The sequence below is a fragment of the Pundamilia nyererei genome, unplaced genomic scaffold (assembly GCF_000239375.1).
Source record: "Pundamilia nyererei isolate P.nyererei 1_Seehausen unplaced genomic scaffold, PunNye1.0 scaffold00023, whole genome shotgun sequence".
NCBI lineage: Eukaryota > Metazoa > Chordata > Actinopteri > Cichliformes > Cichlidae > Pundamilia > Pundamilia nyererei.
In genome coordinates this window covers 2,144,109-2,165,456 of record NW_005187424.1, presented here as the reverse complement: position 1 = coordinate 2,165,456, position 21,348 = coordinate 2,144,109, and the positions used below count along the sequence as shown (strand labels likewise).

The 21,348-nt window shown below is 42.6% G+C and overlaps 1 protein-coding gene across 4 annotated transcripts in view; it reads left to right on the top strand.

Annotated features, from left to right (window-relative positions):
* Nucleotides 1-21,348, top strand: part of lpp (LIM domain containing preferred translocation partner in lipoma) — a 178,474-nt gene that overhangs the window by 131,021 nt on the left and 26,105 nt on the right. For all 4 annotated transcript variants that reach the window (XM_005727169.1, XM_005727166.1, XM_005727167.2 and 1 more), the window contains 2 exons: nucleotides 3,875-3,971; nucleotides 19,639-19,808. In XM_005727169.1, coding sequence (XP_005727226.1) covers nucleotides 3,875-3,971; nucleotides 19,639-19,808 — 267 coding nt within the window. The remainder of the gene's footprint in view (nucleotides 1-3,874; nucleotides 3,972-19,638; nucleotides 19,809-21,348) is intronic.

Genomic DNA, 21,348 nt, shown 5'->3' with positions numbered 1-21,348 from the left:
CCCCCCCCGACTCCTCACCCCACCCAGCACACTCCACTCGTCACCTAATCGGGTCTGACACAATGCCAATTCCACAGTGGGTGGTGCACACAGCTTTATTCATAGATGTGGCAGTCGGGCAGCGATCAGCTCCCAGACTCTGTCGCGCCATATCAGCTAGCACGCAACAGCGGTCACTTATAGATGCTATTGTTGTCTGTGATTTTATGTGTTCTGGCATTTAACAAAATCATTTTTCAAGTGGAAAGCATTTGATGATCCATCAGGATATCTTTCAGGGGTGTTACGAGTGAAACCTGCGAGCCTGTCCGTGCAAAACAGTGTACGAAGGGTGCAGATGTTAGGCCAACGAAATTTAAGCACCAACTTCAATGAAACTGCGACAGAGTGTCCCGAAGGCGTAGGCAAACAATTTACTGAATTGAGCCAGACATAACTGAAAAATTCACGTCTGCGGCACATATAGCTGCTGTATGGTTTCTATTGTTGCCTCTGAAAAGCTGAACAGGAACTGCGACTCAATCATAAAGCGTGCAGGGAAGCAATTTCTTTCTCTTATTCAAGTGAAAAATTATTCTGTGCTGTCACAAAAGACTCCCTAACAAGGTGCTTTAAACTCTCTGGCAGTGCATTGCTGCAGGGTGTCAAAGAGTGGATAAGATATAAATGAAGCTTAAACTCAAAAGTCTGTTTCTGGTAATAGCAGCATTTCGTTCCCTCTCCAATGTGCTTTTGATGTGGAGCTAAGATTAACAGTGTTAAATCGTCTACTTCACTGTCTCAAGCTAACAACACCGGCATAATGAGCAGAAGGTTGACAACAGGGGCACTTCTTTCAGGTATATGATTGATTTTGTTTTCTGTTGTGCGAGTTGTTGTATGCCACCTTTGACCATTTTGTATTATTAAAAAAGAAATGGGATTTAAGGTGAAAACGAGGAATACCCGGCCGCTGAGGAACATTTCCTTTCGTCTCCTCTTAATCATGTGATCTGGCCGATGATGGCTGAGCAGCTGAGGAAGCGCGAGGTCCCAAGGAATCCGAGGGCTCAGACCCAGCTGCTCTCTAGAGAGAAGAAAGATTTGCACGTCCAACGTGTCGATCCCTCAGAGTTAATGAGGCCTGCTGTTTGGGCTTCCATTATGAGCTGGCTGCATCCTGAGCCAGGCCGGGTAAAGTCATGCATCATAAAGTTCTGACGCTCGCTGATACATCGTGGACAGTACGCAGAGCTCAGCGTTTCTCACCATCTCTGTAAATAAACGTACCACGCAGCTGACTCTTTTCAGATACGCTGCACATTTCGAACACAACCTTTAATGTACTGTTGAAATTACACAGTTGTATACGTGTTCCCGTAACTTTGACACGCACGGCGAGTCACGTTCATGAAAATTGATCCTGAAATGCACGAGTCTGTGTTTATACGCTGGAAGAAGCGTCTGTGCTGTGTTCTAAAGTGTGTGCATGTCAAATAATTAGCAGCATGTAAGCAAAGTTTAATATTTGTGTATTTATTTACTTTTACAGTTTATTAAAGTTTGCCTCCCGTTCTGCAGTAATAGTCAAACGGTAGCCTGTGGGCCAGAAATCATATTTGTGCCCTCAGACACGAGCTGAAATTTCACTTTGTTGTTTACAAAGCAGTCACCGTGATCTCATCCCCGAGCGTTTGTGAGATTTCACCAACAAGCTCTCTGTTGTCGTTTATTTATCGTCTGTGGCTTACGTGTGCTGGCTGCAGAGAACCCACGGTCCAGTGACAGAGATCAGGGAAGTCCGCATTAGGCTGCAGGTTTCTCACCCAGGAGGCTGGTGCACACAGTCTCCCGTTTTTCTGACTCATTTGTTTCATTTTTGGAGATTTGTTTCATTTTAGGGTTAGGAAAAGTTTCCCTATTCACAACAGTAATCCTGCATGTTTTAAAAGTGGCACTCTGGGAGTGACAATGTAGTCTCAATATTGTGTCACACGCTGCTGCCAAAGGACACCTTGTGCGTGACTGAAGCATGCCAGCAGCTCTGACAGTGCCATTATTCTCTCGCCATGGGAACGTAAATGGCCTGTCAGAACTGTAATCATGAATCACGGTAACGTGTTTTTAGTTGCTTTAGCTTGGTTACTGTGCAAATTGTGGCTCACTGTGGAGTCCACCGGAGCTCTTCTTCCGATTCAGAGCAAATGAAACTTTTGGAAGTCATGGTAGCTTCCTTTGTCTTCAGTGCTAATGCTAACTTCTCTCAGGACTGCTAATTTACGCACGAGGCGCTCTTAATTGCTTTGTCATTTTTTAAAACGATCGTTTTCATGAATGCCTACTCATCAGTGAGCTCAAGCAGGCCGTCTTCATTTGCAGAGCTGCTATTAAGAAAATGCTGCTGTGGTGTGCGTTACACTCAATTTTTGGCCCAACAGTCTGCGTTTAGGCATAAGACAGGCCTTCCATCATGAAGTCAAACTGGAGATTACAAGAGATTACAGCATGCTGTTATTCAAAGAACTTAAGTTATTACACGCCTCAGGTCACCAGCGACATTTTGGGGAAAAAAAACATCTATACAAAGCTTTCTTAATCCTTCTTGACACTTTGACAAAAACAGTGTTAAAAACAAATATTTTGAGGAATACCAGCGACTTGAGTGTCGAACTGGGGGGGATGAATGAATTACAGAGGGTGCAATATAGTCGTGTGCACACCTGAGGGTAAAATGCACACAGACGGAGTCGATAACACCAGAAGTGCTGGGTGACTGGATCTGTAATTACGCTCTCGTTCTGCATACAAAATTATGTTTTCTCTAAATCTCCTATTGACCAATCTGATTCCTTTATGTGACCGAGTAAACCGAACGCTTAGTTCACGCTCATCCAGCTCCCAGATGCCACAATTAGGAGCACCTCAAAGGTCAGCTCAGATCTTTGCCCATGTTGCAATATTGAAAATCAAATCTTCTGTAAAGATTCAGTCGGCCCCAGATCTAGGGAAGGTCATCCGAGTGTCGCTGATTTTCTGAAAAAGCTCGGCCACGCAGCGCGAAGAGCGTCGAGTTCAAGCCTCTGGGGTGTCTAAAAGGACACACACGCACCTGTGACGGGATTGCACCGTGAGCCGAAGCTGGAGGGGAGGAGGGGGATTCTCGAAGTCTGAGGATGATTGGCAGAAAATGTCAGGCACAACACGTCAGCCCCATACAGGCACAGCAGGCAGATGTCAGATGCTGCATGATAAGAAGGAGGGCAGACTCACAAGGAAGAAGAAGAAGTGGCATCTTCAGAGAGTTATGTCATCCTTTCAGACTCTTTCACAGATTAGGCCCCGGCACAGCTCGCACCCGAAATCTTTTTGTGCTCAGAGTATGATTAAATAAGTATCTCCCGACCTATCGCCCAAATGTACGAGACTTAAAAAGCAGCTATCTTCTAATGTTTTCCCCTTCTGTTTCTTCTGCTACTTCTGCTATCGTTATTTTCCAAACACAGGGATTAGTCAGGGTCACAGTTTTTTTCCACATACTTGTGTTGCACAGAAGGAAATGCTCAACCTTCTGGGCTGCACACCACCGGGGCCTGAGCCAGGGTCAGATATCTCAGAGGGGAAAGGCAGACCCAGGACCGTTGGCTGCATCTTAATTATGGTGAAAGTGTTTTGGTTGACCTTGAGGCCATGCTTCATCCTTTTTTAGTAAGGTTTTTGTGAAGCTTTAACTCGAAGCTAGACTTGTGTTACTTATATACATCTGCTATACCGTTTCTTTCCTTTTAAAGCTGAACAGATCACAGATAAGCTTCTTCAGAGTGATGTAAATGTTCATTACCTCTTTGAGGTTTCTCTCCGAGTCACAGCCACCGTATGTTCCTTTCTCTGTTTTCAGGGCAGCGCTCCCATGGCCCACCCTGAAGATGAGCTGGAACGCCTGACCAAGAAGATGCTGTACGACATGGACAACCCTCCGTCTGAGGAATATTTTGGTAAGATGCCAAATCTCATTTCACCAACACCTGATCAGCAACATGCTTTTGCTAAGGAAACATAGATGTAGCGTATGCTAACGTATAAGTGCCTTGAACCTGCATTCTTTTTAACGGTCAGCAGGGGGCGACTTCTTTGGTTGTAGAAAGAAGTGTGACTATATTGAAGTCTATGAGAAAATATGAGTTTGGTTTCTTTGATCTCCACCCTGAGTAAGCACTTTACTAATGAGTTTATGGTCTCAAGTCTTATTGAATGCAACATGATGGTCATTTCGGAAATTTTTATCCCTAATACTGTTAGAAAGGAGGATGTAGATGCTGATCAGTCCCTTCTTCATGCTGCAGCGGACAAAGAGCTTAGCTTGAGATGTCAAACAGCTCTTCATTCAGCAATAAGTGGACTCAGAGCAGGTTTTATATGCAGTAAATGATATGGACAGTTAGGATGCATTTGTATTTCTTTTACAGTTGATCTGCAGTGTATGCAGTTTTTATGACAACTGGAATACCAGGTCATTCCTGAAATTACAGGTTTTTTGGAGGTGTATTAAGTAATATACTTTGCATTTTTCTATATGAATGTGAGACGAACTAAAAAAAATTGCCGGAACAAAAGTCCGAAATGCTGAAAATACAAATATGTACGAAATGCAAGTGATTTAAAATAATAAATTAATAAAAAAAAATTTTACAAAATATTACGACTTGATTCAACCATTTAAAAACACATTTACAATCTAAAAGTATTCTTTAAGTGTAACACCAAATCCAACCAGCATTGAACTTATTCATATTTTCATTTTAGAAACGAGGTTAATGTAATAACCTGCATTTGTCAGGTTATCACTTTTTAAGCATACAGCAGCAACCTGCATGCTGGCGTGCATGAACATGCTTCGTGTTATTATAACGTTTTTGCTCCTTCTGGTTTAACTAACCAACCACAGAGCTACAGCCTAGTGGAACTAATGAATAGCACCAGCATCCTTATTTTCGTATTGACAGAGCACCGGATTATCTTATTTATTAATTTGGCACCTCAGACGCTTTATTGTCTGCTACACAAAAATCTTGGGAAACATTTTGAAGTTGAATACAAAACTTGCATATTTGCCATATATGGGCATCAACTGACTGTCTTAACATTCATAAAGACAGTTGGATATTTTCTCTTTTATAATATCACAGTGTTTCTTAATTGATTTCTCCCTCAGCCCCTTCCTCCTGTTCCTGTTCCTATTACCAGACATGGTGACAGGATCATTTGCCTTGTCCCTGTTGTGTTTTCATATATGGTAGCGACATATTTGCTCCGTATAGCGCTCGGGGTGATTTAATGTTCTCCCTCAGCCCCGCTTTGCTGCTTGAACAAATCTAAATAGTAATTTTTGCTGTAATTGGATCTGGAATCTCAGCAGTAAGTGTCGCTGACATGACAACAGTCATAGGTGCTAGTAGAAAAGTGGTTAAAATTAGCTCATTACTCACTGTTTGGGTCACGTGTAAGTATTACTGGGAAGAGCTTTGCAGATAAACAGCATTCTTTTTGAAGGATTTCAAAAGCAGTTCTGCAAACATTAGTGCAGGCAGTGTGATCTCATTAGGAGCACTCACTCTGTCATTTTCACTGTGACATTTTGTGAAACTAAAAGTAGAACCAAACAGGCTCCTTAGTTACTTTTAAAAAAGCAAAGAAACTGAGACTGAGTGTCTGCTGTTGGGTTTGATTGCTGACTAGCAAAATGTGGAATTGTGGGTTAAAACGGAAAAACCTGAATTAAGAGTTCCTAGCTTCATCCTTATAGTGACGTAAGTTAGGTTGGTATCTGGTTCAGTGGTTGGTAGTAACTATTGGAGATTTTCTGTGTTTGAACTGCAGGAACTGCAGACCATTGTAGTTCTTAGAAGTCAGATTTCAGGACTGTAATTGGTCCAGACGTAAGTGTACGTTTGTCATGATCCTGGGGTTTTCCAGCCTTTTGTTCTCTTGATAGAGTTGTTGTTTTTGTGCGTCTGTTTGAGTTTCTTCTGCCTCCTGTCTTCCCCTGTCTCTGCTATTTTGTTAGACTGTATGTCTCATTGTTTGTCTCATTTCCTGTTTTGCCTTGAAGGTTATTTTCCCATCTCTGTTACCCTAGTTTTATTTCCTGCTTGTTCCCTTTTTGTTTGTCCCTCTTTCATTGGTTTAAGTTTTGAAAACTTCCACCTGTGTCTCATTCCCTCCTGGAACTCTTAGTGTAATTGGTTCCCAGCGCAAATATAATCTTATGTATGCATTAGGATTGTGTAGGTCACCACTTGGTCAAGTTGTGTTGCTAAGCCTTTCTCCATTGCCTCTCCATCACTCAACTTGACAATACTGATTTGTTGAACACATGAAGGCATCATGAAAACCACCTTTAAAGTGACACTGGAAAATAATTGGCTATTGCAACAACAGCTCTTCGTGTTGGCATTAAAAAAGAAAGTAAAACACACAGAAATGATCTGACCATGAAGTCCAGGCTTTATTTACGCAACAGGGGAAATGCAACATTAAAAAAGTATTCGTTAATTCGAGAGAAATATAAAAACCTTTGGTTCTCTTAGACCCCATTAAACACAGGCCTAGAAAACAGTTGTCATCATTTGCTAGGACATAATCCCGAGGAAACCACTTGTTTGTGATTGGTCGCAAAGAGATGCTCATAATAGCTTTGGTAACTAGCAGATCACTATAACTCGTGGCATCTTTGCTAAGAGCTACTGAAACTGTGAAAACTGCAGTGCAAATCAGAAATGGGCAAAGTTCACCTTCAGAGCAAAAGTTGTACCTTTTGATTTTCTTTGAACTCTGTTGCACTCTTCAGTTTCATCAGCACTCTTTGGTTGGTTGGTTTGCAGACAGGTCGGTGTCTTCCAATAAAACTATGAGCAACCACGGCAATCTGTTAGAAACCAAAGCAATCACAGATGTGTTTTTGGTACAGCACCCTCTTTGTGACCAGTTTCCCCCAGTGACAGCCAGTAAACCAGTAAGCGGTTGGGGAGTATACATTTTTCCCTAGTAACCAAAGTTTTTCAGCGAGTCTCCAATTAATTTGCCAATAGGGGCACAGTGATGAAATGGTGAAAGAAAGGCAACCAGAAGATGTGACTGTAGGTTATAAACCACTGACTATTTATCACATTATTTCAGAGTAAATATTCATGTTGCAAATACAAAGAGGAAAAGGAATATAGAAAGATGTGTAATTCCTGCAGGACCTCCTCGGCAGGTCATTACCTACAGGTAATGGCTCAAGCATTGAACGCAGTGCAAAGCTACCCTGTATTCTTGTTTCTCTTATCTATTAATTTTCATGGTGTAGAAACAGCACTGACTGTTCTTGTCTGGGAAGAAGTCCTCAAGGTAGAGTCTCAGAACTATATCAGTTTGATCAAAGGCGAAAGCACAACTCTGGCTCAAGGTGTAATGAGAACGAGGCACACAGTGAAGGTGTTGGACAGATGAAGGAGATGGATTTTAATATATCTCTATATCTTGGTTGAGTGTCCATCTTTTCACAGCATTTCCCCTTTCTCCCCTTGTGTAGCACTTATATTTAATTTTGCTATAATTGTGAAACAAAAATATATATATAACTGCCAGGATTAAACAAAATACCAGTTTTAATACTATTTTGCAAAATAGGATTCAGAAGGCAAGGATTCTGTGCATTTTTATTTCATTTCTATTTTTCCGCCCTCTGCACCCACAGCTGCCAGCGAGTGCCATCCCTCTGCTGCTCTCTTTTCTCTAGCCTTTAATCCCCTTTGCCCTGGAATTAGTTCCCATGCCCATTAGATACCTCATTCAATACATTCAGTGGGACTCTGCAGCAGGCTTTATATCAGCACATAATCACACAGCACACCATGATACCATGTGTAGGTGTATTATAGCTACAGGGACGTGTATTTAACTGGTATTAAGGGATATTCGGCTTCACGTTGGTGCGCACTCATGTAAAGACCTTAATTGGTTCGCATTAGACATAGGTCAAACGGATCTGCTGGCTTAAACAAAGTATAGTCGCTTTACTGAGGAATGGCCTAATTTTTGGGTGTATGTGTTGCAGCCTGGGCATGAACTCTGTGTACTGCTATACCATGCATGCAGTCACCCCCGTTTGCCAGCTCTGAGGCCAACTGGCTGAAGGCTGGTAAAGCAAGGACATGGAGTTGAGAAATGGGTCATATGTGAGCTGAGGTAGCCAGAGCAAGTTAGGGATAGCGTGTGCATCCCCAGCTGACAGCGTATGTCTGTTACGGGAGCGGAAGAGGAGGAGGGGGAGGGAGGGTCATCTTGTGGTTAAACATGGCGACAGCGATGAGAGATGGGAAGAGGGTTAGGGCAGGAGCCGGAGACTGAGGCGACTGCTGGGACTCATTAGGAGGGAGTTCAAGCGCAGGCAGATGCTGCTCTGGAAATCCACAGAGCCGTCTTCCTCCCCCGCTGAATAATGTACATACACTCAGCACAGCGATGTGAGAATCAGCGTCGGTCCGGCATGTTTCCTTCTGTATATCCAGAGCTGTGGGAGAATTGGTCTCAGAGCGCAAGACTTTTGTAATTACAAAGGATCTAATGACACGTAGGCCTCTTCTTTTTTGTCGGGGATATTGGGGGAAAGAGGGCTAACAGTTGTTGAAACCCTAAGGCTAGTAATTAACAAGATTAATCAACGTGGGGCTGCGATCTCGAGCGCGCTACTGGACTGGATCATTGTCTTCCTATAGCAAAGTTTTATTGGTGTCACTAATGTCTTTGATGAGCTTCTAATCTGAAACAGCCGTAGTGAGTTTTCATTGGTCCAGAGGGGGTTAATTGAATTGAATTAACGTTATACTCTGGCTCTGTGATGTCACCAGGAAACTTTTCATTAGACTCAGCGGAGCACCACACCATCATTACGCTTTCCTGCTGCAGTCCAGCAATTACGCCGGACAAGTCTTTGAAGACTTTCTGCGGCGACATTTAAAAAAGCAGCCATTCCCAAATGCAAACGCTCCTCAAGCCGTTAAAAAAAACCTGAAAATGATGCACTATAAAAGAACGGCTTTTCTTGCGAGAAACCCAGTTTGCAAGCCAGAAATTCCCCCTATGATTGAAGCTTCTTTGAAAAGCAACTGATTAGTCCTGATTTAGAGTTCCAGATTAGATTTGAGTAATCTGAAAGAGCCTTTTCTCCAAATGTCATCATCCGTCATATTTAATCCACTTAGATTGTGCGTAGGTGTACTGTGTTTGTGGAAATCTAATAAGACACAGCTACTCAGCTTGCAGTACAGATGCCTTGGCATTTGTGCATCAGAGGAACTTACAATATTTTGTCATCACTACATTTCTGTCAACCAAAACCAGGACATAAAGCTGAATAATTGAAAGGATGAGATGCTCTGCATTATTTACAATTAGTGATGATGATACTTATGCACTGTAGTTCCTTCTGCCGCAGAGAATCTGTTTTTATTTCTGCTTTAACACCCGAATGACAAGTGGAGAATTCCTCCCTGTGATCGCCGACTTTCAGCGTTTCCACTGTATAGAATTAGGAAAACGGTGAAATTTTAATATCCAATCAATATTTATACAGAGCGATTTTTGAGCAGTGGCATAAATGTTATTAACAGACAGTCATTGGAAATTAGCAGAGAGATTCATATGGGCATACTGTACTCCACGCAGGACTCTGAGCTGTCAGGAAAGCCTTTCCTCCTGGTTTGAGCTAGCCTTTGTTTTATGATAAGAGCCAGAGAAGAAAAGGCAGGCTTTGCCATTTTTTCCCGCATAATGTCAGCTGGAAGAGCCCCCATAATTTATAAGGCACCTCACATGAAAAGTTCATGAGGAATCTTGGAAGAGATACAAATGGCAGTGTAGCTCCAGTGCCGTCCAGAGGAGTCAGAGGAACAGATCGGCTAAGGTAATTGGGTCAGAAAAAGTTTGGGTTCACGCTGCGTGCTCTTGTGGAGCTGCTTCTAATTCTTCAGAACGCAACTGAGCATCACAACTTAATGGATTAATAGGCTTCCAGTTTAGACAGCTTTGTGCATTGTCTAAGATACTCTGGTGGAATTCATTTGCATTTTACTGAGGTCGCCCTCAGCAACCTCTTAGGAGTTTGCTTTTAGATGTGCCTCTACATGTCATAACAAATGGGATGTGTGTCAGAGTGAAAACTTTTCTGCTGCCTCAAAAAGACGCTACCCCACCGCACTCCACCTCCACAGTCTGAAAATGCCTTTGGCCAACCAGCTTCCCGAAAACAGATAACTGTTTCCACTTAATGTCTGAAGGTGACTCGTTTAATATCGCTTTATTTTTAATATTCATTTAGGGTGAATACAGACGGGGGGGAAAGCTCCAGTAAACAAGCAGGTACAAAGTGATAATGCATTAAAATGTCAGCGCTTTAAATAAAATCTGAAAAATATAAGTTGTTTGCAGTTTTAATTGGAACGCTTTTCTTCTCCTTTTTCAAATTTCCTTTAATTAACTCCCCGCGTAGTAGTTTTCACAGTTCGTGCCAGAATGGCTAAGAGCTCCCGTCTCCGATTCAGGAATTGTGCTTTTAATCCAACATTACAGTTTTTAATTTAACTCCATTTATGTCAGCCCCACTGATACTGCTGAAACTACCTGCCTCACATTAAAAACATGAAACGCATTAAAAACTAACGCTGTACTGTGAAGCGGCCACACAAAGTGCACCATCGGTGAAATATGGTTCAACGGATCAGGACCACTGGTTGTGCGCATGCAGCAACCTCTGAGGCTGAAAGATGAAGCAAATGTGGAAGTGCCAGAGACTGCTGCTGCACAGTGCTGCTGATTTTCCTTGGCTCTGTCTGGAGTGCACCAAAGTTTTCTTGTGCAGGAAAGCCCCGTCTGAGCGCAGTCATAACTGACGGTAAATGCTTACTTGATTTCCCCCTTCGTAGAGACTGTACAGGGAAGGATTATTTTTTTCTTTATGTAACTCAACTCTTTAAACTGTATCAAGGCTTGAAATTTGCATTATTATTGAGATATGGTGAGTTTGAGTGACGGGTAGGGAGAGCTGTGCATTATGATGAAATATTGGATGACAGCTGAATGAATCTCCTACACACTGTTTCGCTTTACATTTATTCACTTACAAAGTTTTGATCCTGTTGACCTTCATCAAGCCCAAAGGCAATATCTATCCATTTACACACACACACACACACACACACACACACGCGCGCGTAGGCACACATATCCACCAGAAAGGTTCCAGTTATCCAAACAGATAATCCAAACTGGTGAACACGTCGCCATGTGTATGCCATTAATTAGATGTTGATACTGATAAAATAACCGCAAGTGACATCTATACAAGCTCTAAAGCTTTTTTTTTGCAATTTCAATAATAAACATCGCTGAACTTATAAATATAAATGTTATAAATGATTAAATAAAAGCTGATACGGACCAGAAAACTGAGCTTTGCTGCACAGCGTTTTCCACAGCTGGCGTAAAGGAGCACAGAACAACCGTCAGTGCTCAAAGTAAAGCCCAGAGTCCGACGTTGCTGCAACAGTTTAACAGTGTGTTTGGGCTTGTAAACCTAGTGTTTTATATTTTATGCATTAATGTCTTATTTCCTTATGTTCCTAATTAAACATTCAATTCAGTTTTATAAATATATAGCGCCAAATCACAGCAACAGATGCCGTAAGGCCCTTTTTATAGTAAGGTAAAGACCCTACAATAATACAGAGACAACACCAATAATCAGGCCACCTCCTGTGAGTAAGCAGTGGGTAACAGTGGAACCCCCCCCCCCTTTTTTTTTTTTTTTTTAAAAGGACGAAACCACCAAGAGAACCAGGCTCAGGGAGGGGCAGTCGGTTGGCGATGAGGGGAATAAGACCCCCAAAATTGCTGATGTTTCTCAGCTTTCCCACACAGTCAAACTCACACAACCCCTAACCACAAACACTTTTGCATGTCAAGGCGGATCAACAACAATCAGGGCAAATAATAACTAAATACATTAAAAGTAAGATGAAAAGTAGAATAATAATAATAATCTTTCTGTGGTTGTTCATTTTTAATCTAAGTGAGCCCTGTCAGCACTAAGTGAGCTGAGGGGAAAAAGCAGTACCATCCATTTAAAAATGGTTCTTTAATGTGATCATTATATAAACTATTAATTCACTAAATTAAACTTAATAATGCCCTTTACTGTGGTGCACTTCGTTATAGGTATGTCAGAGTTTGCTCATCAGATTGGTGCCAACTGACCGCTAACTGTCAGCTAAGCCTGTAGACTGGACCTCTCCACAGTGTTTATGGCCTTCTCTGACAAATACTGTGGCTTACCATTAACTAGTCCGAGTCTGTGCTCCAGTCCCGATGTGTGAAATTCTAGTATTTTGTTTGTACGCTTTCTGACCAAGCTTCCTAGCGCTCATGTCGGTCATCTAAAAAATAAATGAGGCTTCAGTGGGTGACATCTTTATTAAAACAACAGCAGTTTGTTTGCTCTGCAGACGTTAGGTTCTCATCTGTGTTATTACTGGCAAAGCAACAGTTCACTCATTGTACTGTTATACTGCACTTGATGTTACCATGGAAACCACAGGTGTTGCTAAATCAACCAGAACTGAAATCTTAAGGATTATAAGTTTAAATTGAAGCATTGAAAGAATTAAAAGCAAAGCATTTGACAAAAATCTCCTAAATCCATTGTGGTTTCAGCCTTTTTTTCTATGTGAGGACATCCTTCAGGTACAGTGGCTAAGTGTCCACTTTGTTGTGCTGTCTTGGACTCTGTGTATATGTACGTTGGAGCAGTCACAACGAGATCGAAAAGCATAATGCGGCTGGAAGGAGGTCACAGACCACCCAGGGGGAGGAGGGCAGCATACGAGGCAGTCTGGTGACATGGCAACTTGTCTAAAGCCCATGCATCACTATACCACCTACAGTGGATTATAATGTACGACTGCAAGAGGCTGAATTGTACGACACAATACCCACGGATGATCCATCATAGCTGCCTTTTATAAGAAAAATGCTGTATGCATGTCAGTGTGAGGCTGCGGATTTGACTTCTAAGACCCTTTTTCTCATGTAAATAACGTGAAATGCTTTGAATCTTAATCTGTAAATAAATTTGCCAGATTGTAGAAATTCCACAAAAACCGACAGCTCTGCTTTATTTCAACTGTCTATAATTCATTTCTTTTATGAATGAGATCTTAGCAGTTTTTCTGCCATGTCATCATCTTGTTTGCAACTGATTTTCAGTCATTTGTTTCTATTTTGAGCAGGGGGGGTGGCGGAGGGTTGCTGGTTTTTCAGCTCACCAGAGTTTATTGGTCCTCTTCGCTCTCATTATCTTCACTGCCGCTGACCTCGCCGCGCTGCTTTCTAGTTTCTCAGCTGATACAGCGTGCCAGCATGGGGCTTCTTTAGCCGGCGACAGTAGCCCGCTTTTTGGCAGCGGTTCACGTGAGGTGACCATCCCCTCTACAACCCTGCTCTCCCCTCCCCCGTCCTCCCCCGCCAGGCTCGGCGCTTGCTGTCCTGCCTCGTTGAGACAGCTCCACTGAGGCTTGCAAGATCAGCTGCCGTGCGAGCCCAGCTGAGGCTTCCGGGCACTCACGTTGCTAGATTTCATTTGTGAGTGAGCGTTTGACCTCAGGAATGAGTAGACATCCGCACGCTCATGCACGCAAACGCAGGCACACTTACGAGCGCACGGCCCAGTGCGGATAAACAGCACATCAACACACGCGCGCTGCTTGTACAAATATTGTGCTGCAAACACACTTACCTGTCCCCCTGCCTCTCCCCGCTTTCTCTCTCTCTTTCACCCCATTCGCCAGCCCCGCTCGCTCCCTGGCACCCCTCCACGTCGTTCCTGCCAACCTGCTTCTAAAACATGTAACCTACACCCAGCCCCCCACCCCCCCCACCCCTTCTCTGTGCCGCCGTGGGCCCTGACAGGCTGAGCTGTAATGCTTAGTGGCACAGGCTCGCCTATCCTCCATCCTCCACCATCGCCGCAGCAGTTCTGCAGATTGCTATTTGCTGACATTGGGAATGATATTAAAGGCAGGGGTTAGGAAAGAGGCATTCAGAGATTGAAGTGTAGCGATGACAGCGATTTCTCTTGTCATTCCAAGGAAACTGAAGGCCACAGCATTGTCAGGCAGCATGGAGGGCAATCTGAAGCAACAAAGTAGATTAACCTAGAGGGGAAAGAGACGAAACAGTGCACAAATCACGGCCTCTGGCACTCGAGTAGCTAGCAGTCACACTCCTAATGTGTTCGACAGACTTGCTTCCTACTGTCCTGTTGTTTATGTCTCCAAGCGTGAAGAACTTGCACAACTTTGTGCGCTTATTCAGCCTACCTTTTTCCAACTTGTCACAGTAAATTAATGCTGTTTTGTAGGCTTTTTATTAGCTGTAATGCAAGACCATTTCTAATTGTCATGTGATTGCTCGGTGTCTTTTAATTCTATTTATTTTAACCCTTGTTTTTTTTTTTTTTTACTTTTTTTTATTAATATCAAAACACAACACACACAGTTTAGTTAGATGCTTTTTCTGTTTTTACCACCATGTCTATCAGATGTTTTAATCCAAGCACAAAACTTTAGTTGAAGTCCCAAAATGGATTTTGCGGTTCTTTTATTAGTTTTGGATACGAGCTGCAGTCGCTGGCTCTGCCTTTGGGGTTTGCAAGGGTTGCGCCAGCAGAATTGTATTCTTTAGTAACATAGTGCGAAAAGTTTGGTCTCCCACAAAAAAAAAAAAAGTTCCTTGCGATCCTTCTTTACATGCACGATCTTTGATTTCTGACGATGTAAGATCAAATTGAGCTGCAAGTGTGCTCCCTCTCTGCCTTTCATGCCGCTTCAATATCACGGCGTGAAAAAACAAAGAAGGCAAAGACTGAGGGAAATCTGAAGCGTTCTGCCACTCAACATTCCCCAATCCCAAACAACAGCGTCTCACTGCCACTACAAATACATTAGAAATCAATTATTTATGGAACAGAGTCAGGGCCTCTTTAATCTTTTCCTTTTATCCAATTAAATTGTCTAACCATTCTAAGCCTCTATAGCTCACAGGGAATGTGCCTCGTTTTTTTTTTTTTTTTAAGAAAAAAAAGAAAGAAAAGAAGAAAAGATTTTTCTCTTCAGTCCTTCTTTTGACTTTCGATGTAACAGAGAAGAGACACTTCTGAGGGTTGAAGAATGAAAGGAAAGAAAGTGAGTAAAGTGTAAATGAACTCCCCCCTCCCTCCCCGTCACCATTGCATTGGTTCTACAGGAAGTATTTGAAGTTTTGATATCAAGACTCTGGTTCCATTCCCCGCGCAAAGGGACGCTGGGGAGCGGTGAGGCCTTTCATGATTCCTTTATGCCCAGCTGAAATAGTTCGAAAGTATTTGGGATCATCTCCACGGGGGTAAATACGATGTTGCTTCAATTTCTGTCCTGTATTATTCAAGAAGTCAATTGAAGTAGTGTCTAAAAATTGAAAATGCTTATTTCCATTGCACACGTGTGAAATTATTGATGTAAAACACAGCACTCGTCTCCATTATCGTACAGTAAGACTGCTGATAAAAGCAGTTACAGATGCATTGAAAGGCTTTATATTTTTACAGCACCGTGCTCTGACTCTCAGGGTGTAGAAAAGATATCTGGATCTGAAATAGACCGTCAGTTTCTCTTATTTCAGTTTAAAATGTGTATGTGAAGATGTAGCCTGTCTCTCAGTGGTGAAGAATCCCTTCAAAAAGTTCCTGGATCCAGATCTGAATGGAATTACTTCTAATTTGCTCAAATTGGTAGAATTTTATAAATATGTCCACGGCTTTTTAAGTAACAAAACGGTCAAAAAAACCTTAGCATATAACCTCTTTGAAGAAGGTAAAAACTAGATCATCATTTCCATCTGCGATTTCCGTCGTGAGAGAACACGAGGAGCTGGAATCCAAAACACTTATTTCCTAACAATTAAAATCAGAGCTTAGGAGATGAGTCAGTCAATCAGTTGAATGGATCGACCATTATTATAGTAATCATGTCAATAATCCAGCAAGAAATCTCTGGTTTCAGCTGCTCTAGTGTGAACTGCTGCTTCTTTCCTTGTCTAACAGAGAAAAAAGGGAGCCGGCTGATTATGTGTGATAATAAACAGTTGTATACACAGTTGCATTAAAACGCTGCCTTTAGCTTGTTATTAAAATGTGAAATGTATAGGAATAGAAGGCGTACAGTAGTTTGAAAGAGGCTCAGATCTGCTGCTCTTTGTTCCACGCTGATGTGAAATCATGTGTGGGCTGCGCGCAGCGTGGCACGGCGTGTCTGTGGGCACGCGTACACTATATGATACATGTGTCTGTGTTTGTATGTACTCGTCTACACGTGTGGCATGTCAGACGCAGAGGGATGTTTTGTTTTTTTTCTTCCTGTGTGTGTGTGTTGGTGTGAAACTGTGTACGCTGCACTCGCAGCCGTGCACAAATAGCTCCTGAGGGCCTTCGCAATCACAGACTGCCAAAAGGAAAAGGATTTCCGAGAGGTTTCCTTCTCGCTATTTAAAGTGGGAGCCCTGTGGGACATGTTTGGCATTCTCATCCACTCACTGAAGATGGCCTGTGATCTGAAGCCACTAACAGGCTCGGCGTGCTCCGTCTCTGTCTCTCGCTCCCTCTCTCTCCCTTTCTCTTTCCCTCTGGCTCTCTGAAGTGATTACCCTGCTTGTGATTCCACTGACACCCACATGTCCCCCCGAGACGTGCCTTCACTAGTTTGTTTAATCTGCCTCCCTGTACAGTAGGTAACACAGCCATAATTGAGGTGTGGATAGAGCTGTGGGAGCAGATGAAACCGGTGGCAGGCTTTATGAAAACCTGTCTGCGCTATAAGTCGCCCTGGATGACAGAAGTCGCTAAATTAATGTACAAAATGCTGCTGTGACAAGAATTTTTAGAAGGGAAATGTCAGTTTCCTCATTCAATGAATCCTGAGTCATCTAATACAAGAAACAAAAATATCTAATGTTCAGTGTTCTAATAATGATTTCAAAATGTTGCTGGAAAAGGGGAAAAAAAGTTGTGGATCCGCTCATTCTTTAAGCAACTTTCCCCCATTTGCAGTGATAAGATAATGAGTTATGTGACATTAGAATACCATTTGCAAGCCTCGCAGTCAAGCAGATATTTGATCTCAGCAACATATGACTTCCAAAAGTTGTGCTGATACCTGAGACAGAATCCGCTTTACACTCCGTTTGAATTTTTGATATGAAAACAGCAAGTGGAACTGTGAAAATGCGAGCATCAGATACTCTATCTCCCCCCGGTTAGTGTCTCGCCTCTGTGTAACACGCTCGAACCGCTCTGTTCAGAACATACAGAGTGTCAATCATCGCCCAAATCAGCCTTTAGATGAAGCAAAAAATGAAAAGGGAAGGAAAATGATCCACAGAACTGAACTTGAATTAATTAAATATACTGTATCAAGCTTGCTCTGTGAGATTGCATCTGTCCTCAGATGTGTAAAAAATAAAACATTCTCAGATATCTTTTTTTAAACCCTATTATTGTAAGATACCAGTAATTAAATTGACAGTGTTATTAATTGGGTTGAAGATAACTTGCATTGAGTCGAGGACATCTTAAACTCAATTAAAGATATCTCCAACTCAATTAAAGATATCCAAATGCCATGTCCCGCAATATGCAATCAGCCTCTTTCTGGAGCAATAATATCAGTTCACTTGTGCCCCTTTTACAAAGACTTCGTTGTACTTCTAAAGTTTTCTTTTATCATTTAATGCTCAACTTTTTAAACAGATGTCACTCTTTGGTGATGTGTATGCTTTCTTTAATGTGGCATAATTATATTATTTAATCCTTCCTTATCCAGTGTTTGAAATAGAAATGAAGATTAGACGCCCCTGATGTCAGGAAATGAAGCCTTTAAAGGGACAGCTTCCAGCTTCGTGGCACGAGGGAGCGCGAGGTGACGCGTGGACAAAAGCTCGGTCTACGGATCCTTGATTTAGATGTCAAAACGCTTTTAAGTTCAACGCTCAGCTATAGTTTCTCAAGTTCTTGTTTTCCTTTTTTGGCTCTTTGCCGGCTGCTCTCGTTAGTAGAATTTACTTAACGCTCATATCAAATTACTATAAATTCAGTGGCTCAACTTTCCTCTTTGTTTACTGCACAGTGTTGCTGATAAATGTTGGAAAGCAGGTAAACGTTGTCACCTTTTGGTTCACTGACCAATTCGTTTTCTTAATTCTTCATGGATCCTTAGACTTATGTTGAGACTCCCATTGCCAGAGTCCTCAAAACTAACTATAAGGTGGGAATGAGGTGCGGCAGAAAAAAATGCCTTGGGTGGCATGCTTTCACACTGGTTAGCATTGTCGCCTTACAGCAGCAAGGTTCTGGGTTTTCTCAGCTTTCCAAAGACATGCACGTTGAGCCAACTGTGATTCTAAAATGTCTGTAGGTGTTGATGCAACTGAGAATGATTGTTTGTGTCTCAGTGTTAGTCCTGGGATGTTCTCTTATTCATGCTCAGTGTCACCTGGGATGGGATCCAGCTCCCCCGCGATGTGAGGCGGGTATATACAAATCTTTATTTAAGCAGGGAGCCTCATTCAGATTAAAATCTCTTTTACAAGAGAGATCTAAGCAGAGCCTTCAGCAGAGGCTTTAGTCGCCTTTCTTTCAGCTGGCTTCAGGGGTCACTGCAGCCAATCATCACAGTTTCTTTTCTGTATGTCTGATTTTACACCAAATCCCCGTCCTGATCAGAACCATAACCATTTATCCGGGCTTAGGTTCGGCACTGGGATTGGCTTGTGAACCCAACCGCTCACCCACCCCTTCGTGGCTGGGCTAATCAAAGAATCATAAAAGACACTGGTTTAACAACCTCTAGGATTTCTAAAGGGAGTGAAGGCTTCCTGGCTGTTTAGAGTTCATTCCGTCTGAATGTCGTGTGATACCTGAAATCAAATCTGCCAAGGTTTCTCTACACATGGGGAATAGTTAAGGTTAAACTTTTATTGGTTCTTGAATTGCAGTTGCAGAATTAATTGGAAAAGAAAAATGGATGAATGGATGTCAGAGTTTAAAGCGCTGTCCCATGTTTCTCATCAAAGTGCACACCGAGAGTTTTAGCTGTGTAGCTGTGTTCTTTCTTTAATTATTTTCATGCACAGATTCCCACTCAAAGAACAAGAGCCATTGTTTGTACTGCTGGCATCGTGATGCTTCTCTGCAGCTCTACATTGTCCTCTCTTTGTATCTGTTACCTTATATATACATGATCCTTATTTTCACATCTTTCTAAGAAACCTGTTAAAAGTGTTGCTTTCGGCGTGGCTGCATTTTAGGCTGAAAGTAAGAGATTTGCTGCACTGTAGGATGCCGCTCACAAGGTCAAGCACCAATTGCAGTGAATGGAAGCAGTCACAGGTTTCAGCTCTCCATTACAACCACATTTATGTTGTTTGCGCGTTATTCTTAGCCTTACTGATCACTGATGTTATTTACTTTAAGAAGTGAAAAATCTGTGGTTTTAGAGGGAATCTTTTCTCAGCTTCTCCTCCTCTTCCTCTCCCCAGGGCGCTGCGCCAGCTGTGGAGAGAACGTAGTGGGTGAAGGCACCGGCTGCACTGCCATGGACCAGGTCTTCCATGTCGACTGCTTCGTCTGCATGACTTGCAGCACCAAGCTGCGTGGAAAGCCCTTCTATGCTGTGGAGAAGAAGGCGTACTGTGAGCCTTGCTATATTGTAAGCAGCTTCCTTTCTTTTAAATCCACCTGCCTCAACACTTCACTTAGCCTCACTACATGCGTCCGCGTTTTAAAAGTGCACATTATATCATCGGGTATCGCTGTGCCTGGAATGTTTCATAGGTTTCACTTCAGGCAACCACATTTCATTTCATCAAAGCCCAGAGGGCTGCCACCTCTCACCACACACACATTTTCATTTCCTCTTCTTTATGGGCTTCGTTTTGTTTTTGGTCATTCAGTGAAACTCTCTTGTGTCTCTTTTCCTGAATGAACTTTCGTCCTGTTACACAACTAATGTCAGCTGGTTAGCAAACAAGTTTGTTCTTTGAGCTTGTTTTGACATTCTCAAACATCTTTGACTAATACATTTTATTAGTAGGCAGCTGGCCTGCAGCTGCGTGTAACTGCTGACCTACTTGCCCTCCAGCTTTAAGACTGTTTTTTTTCTTACTATTGTTGTCTCTGTATCGTGTCAGTATAGGAATATGCAATCAAAGAAGCACCACCCACCTGCTTTTAATAAGTGGCAGCCAATCAGAAGAAAGCTTGCTTAAACATAGTAGGAAATGGGAGGTGTGCACTTTGGAGGCCCAGCATAAGGTAGCTTTGATTTGTGAATCATGCAGAGCTCTAATAGAGTCCGAGAGTGAAAATAAGGAGCAGGAAACGAGCAGAATTTTTGTTTTGTTTTTTCTCTCGCTCCTGTCGACTTTCCTCTGGCAGCTGTTTAGCGTAAAACAGGGGTCCTCAATCCCAGTCCACGAGGGCCGGTGTCCCAGCAGGTTTTAGATGTGTCCTTGATCCGTCACAGCTGATTTAAATGGATAAATTACCTTCTCAGCATGTCTTGAAGTTCTCCAGAGGCCTGGTAATAAACTAATCATGTGATTCAGGTGTGTTGACCGAGGGTGAGATCTAAAACCTGCAGGGACACCGGCCCTCGCGGACTGGGATTGGGGACCCCTGGCGTAAAGCTTTAAAATGCTACACTATAGTTTCAGCCCTGCATCATAAGACAGGGAGAACAACTTGGTGAACATATGATACGGGAATAAAAGTTTTCCCGTCCTCAAATATGCAAGAGTCCACTCGGATCCTAATGACATACATTTCCTTATCGGATAATGTGTGCGATGGCCTGTGTGGACGCCCACAGAGGCGCTACAATATAATGCAGCAGGAGTTCTTGCCTGTATGTGTTTATTGGATTATAATCCCTGCCTTAGCTAGATTATCGCACAAGTTCAGTGTGGTTTTTAAAGCTTGTTCTACTGTCCCCAGGTGGCCAAGTAAACAATTTCAGGACATTTGAAATATAGGTTTTAAATCATATGTATGCTTATTATGGCACATGATAGCAGTGACGATAAAGTACAGCAAAACTCTCCTGTTGTTGTTGTTGTCTAGGTTTGGGCACAGAGGCTTGCACAGGGGGGTCTCAGTGGATCACACCTGTTCAGGAGCCTCCTAAAAATTCCATTGTCTTGTTCTGCTATTATAGGGGAGCGTGCTTGGTCTGCATTGTTTAGTCAGGT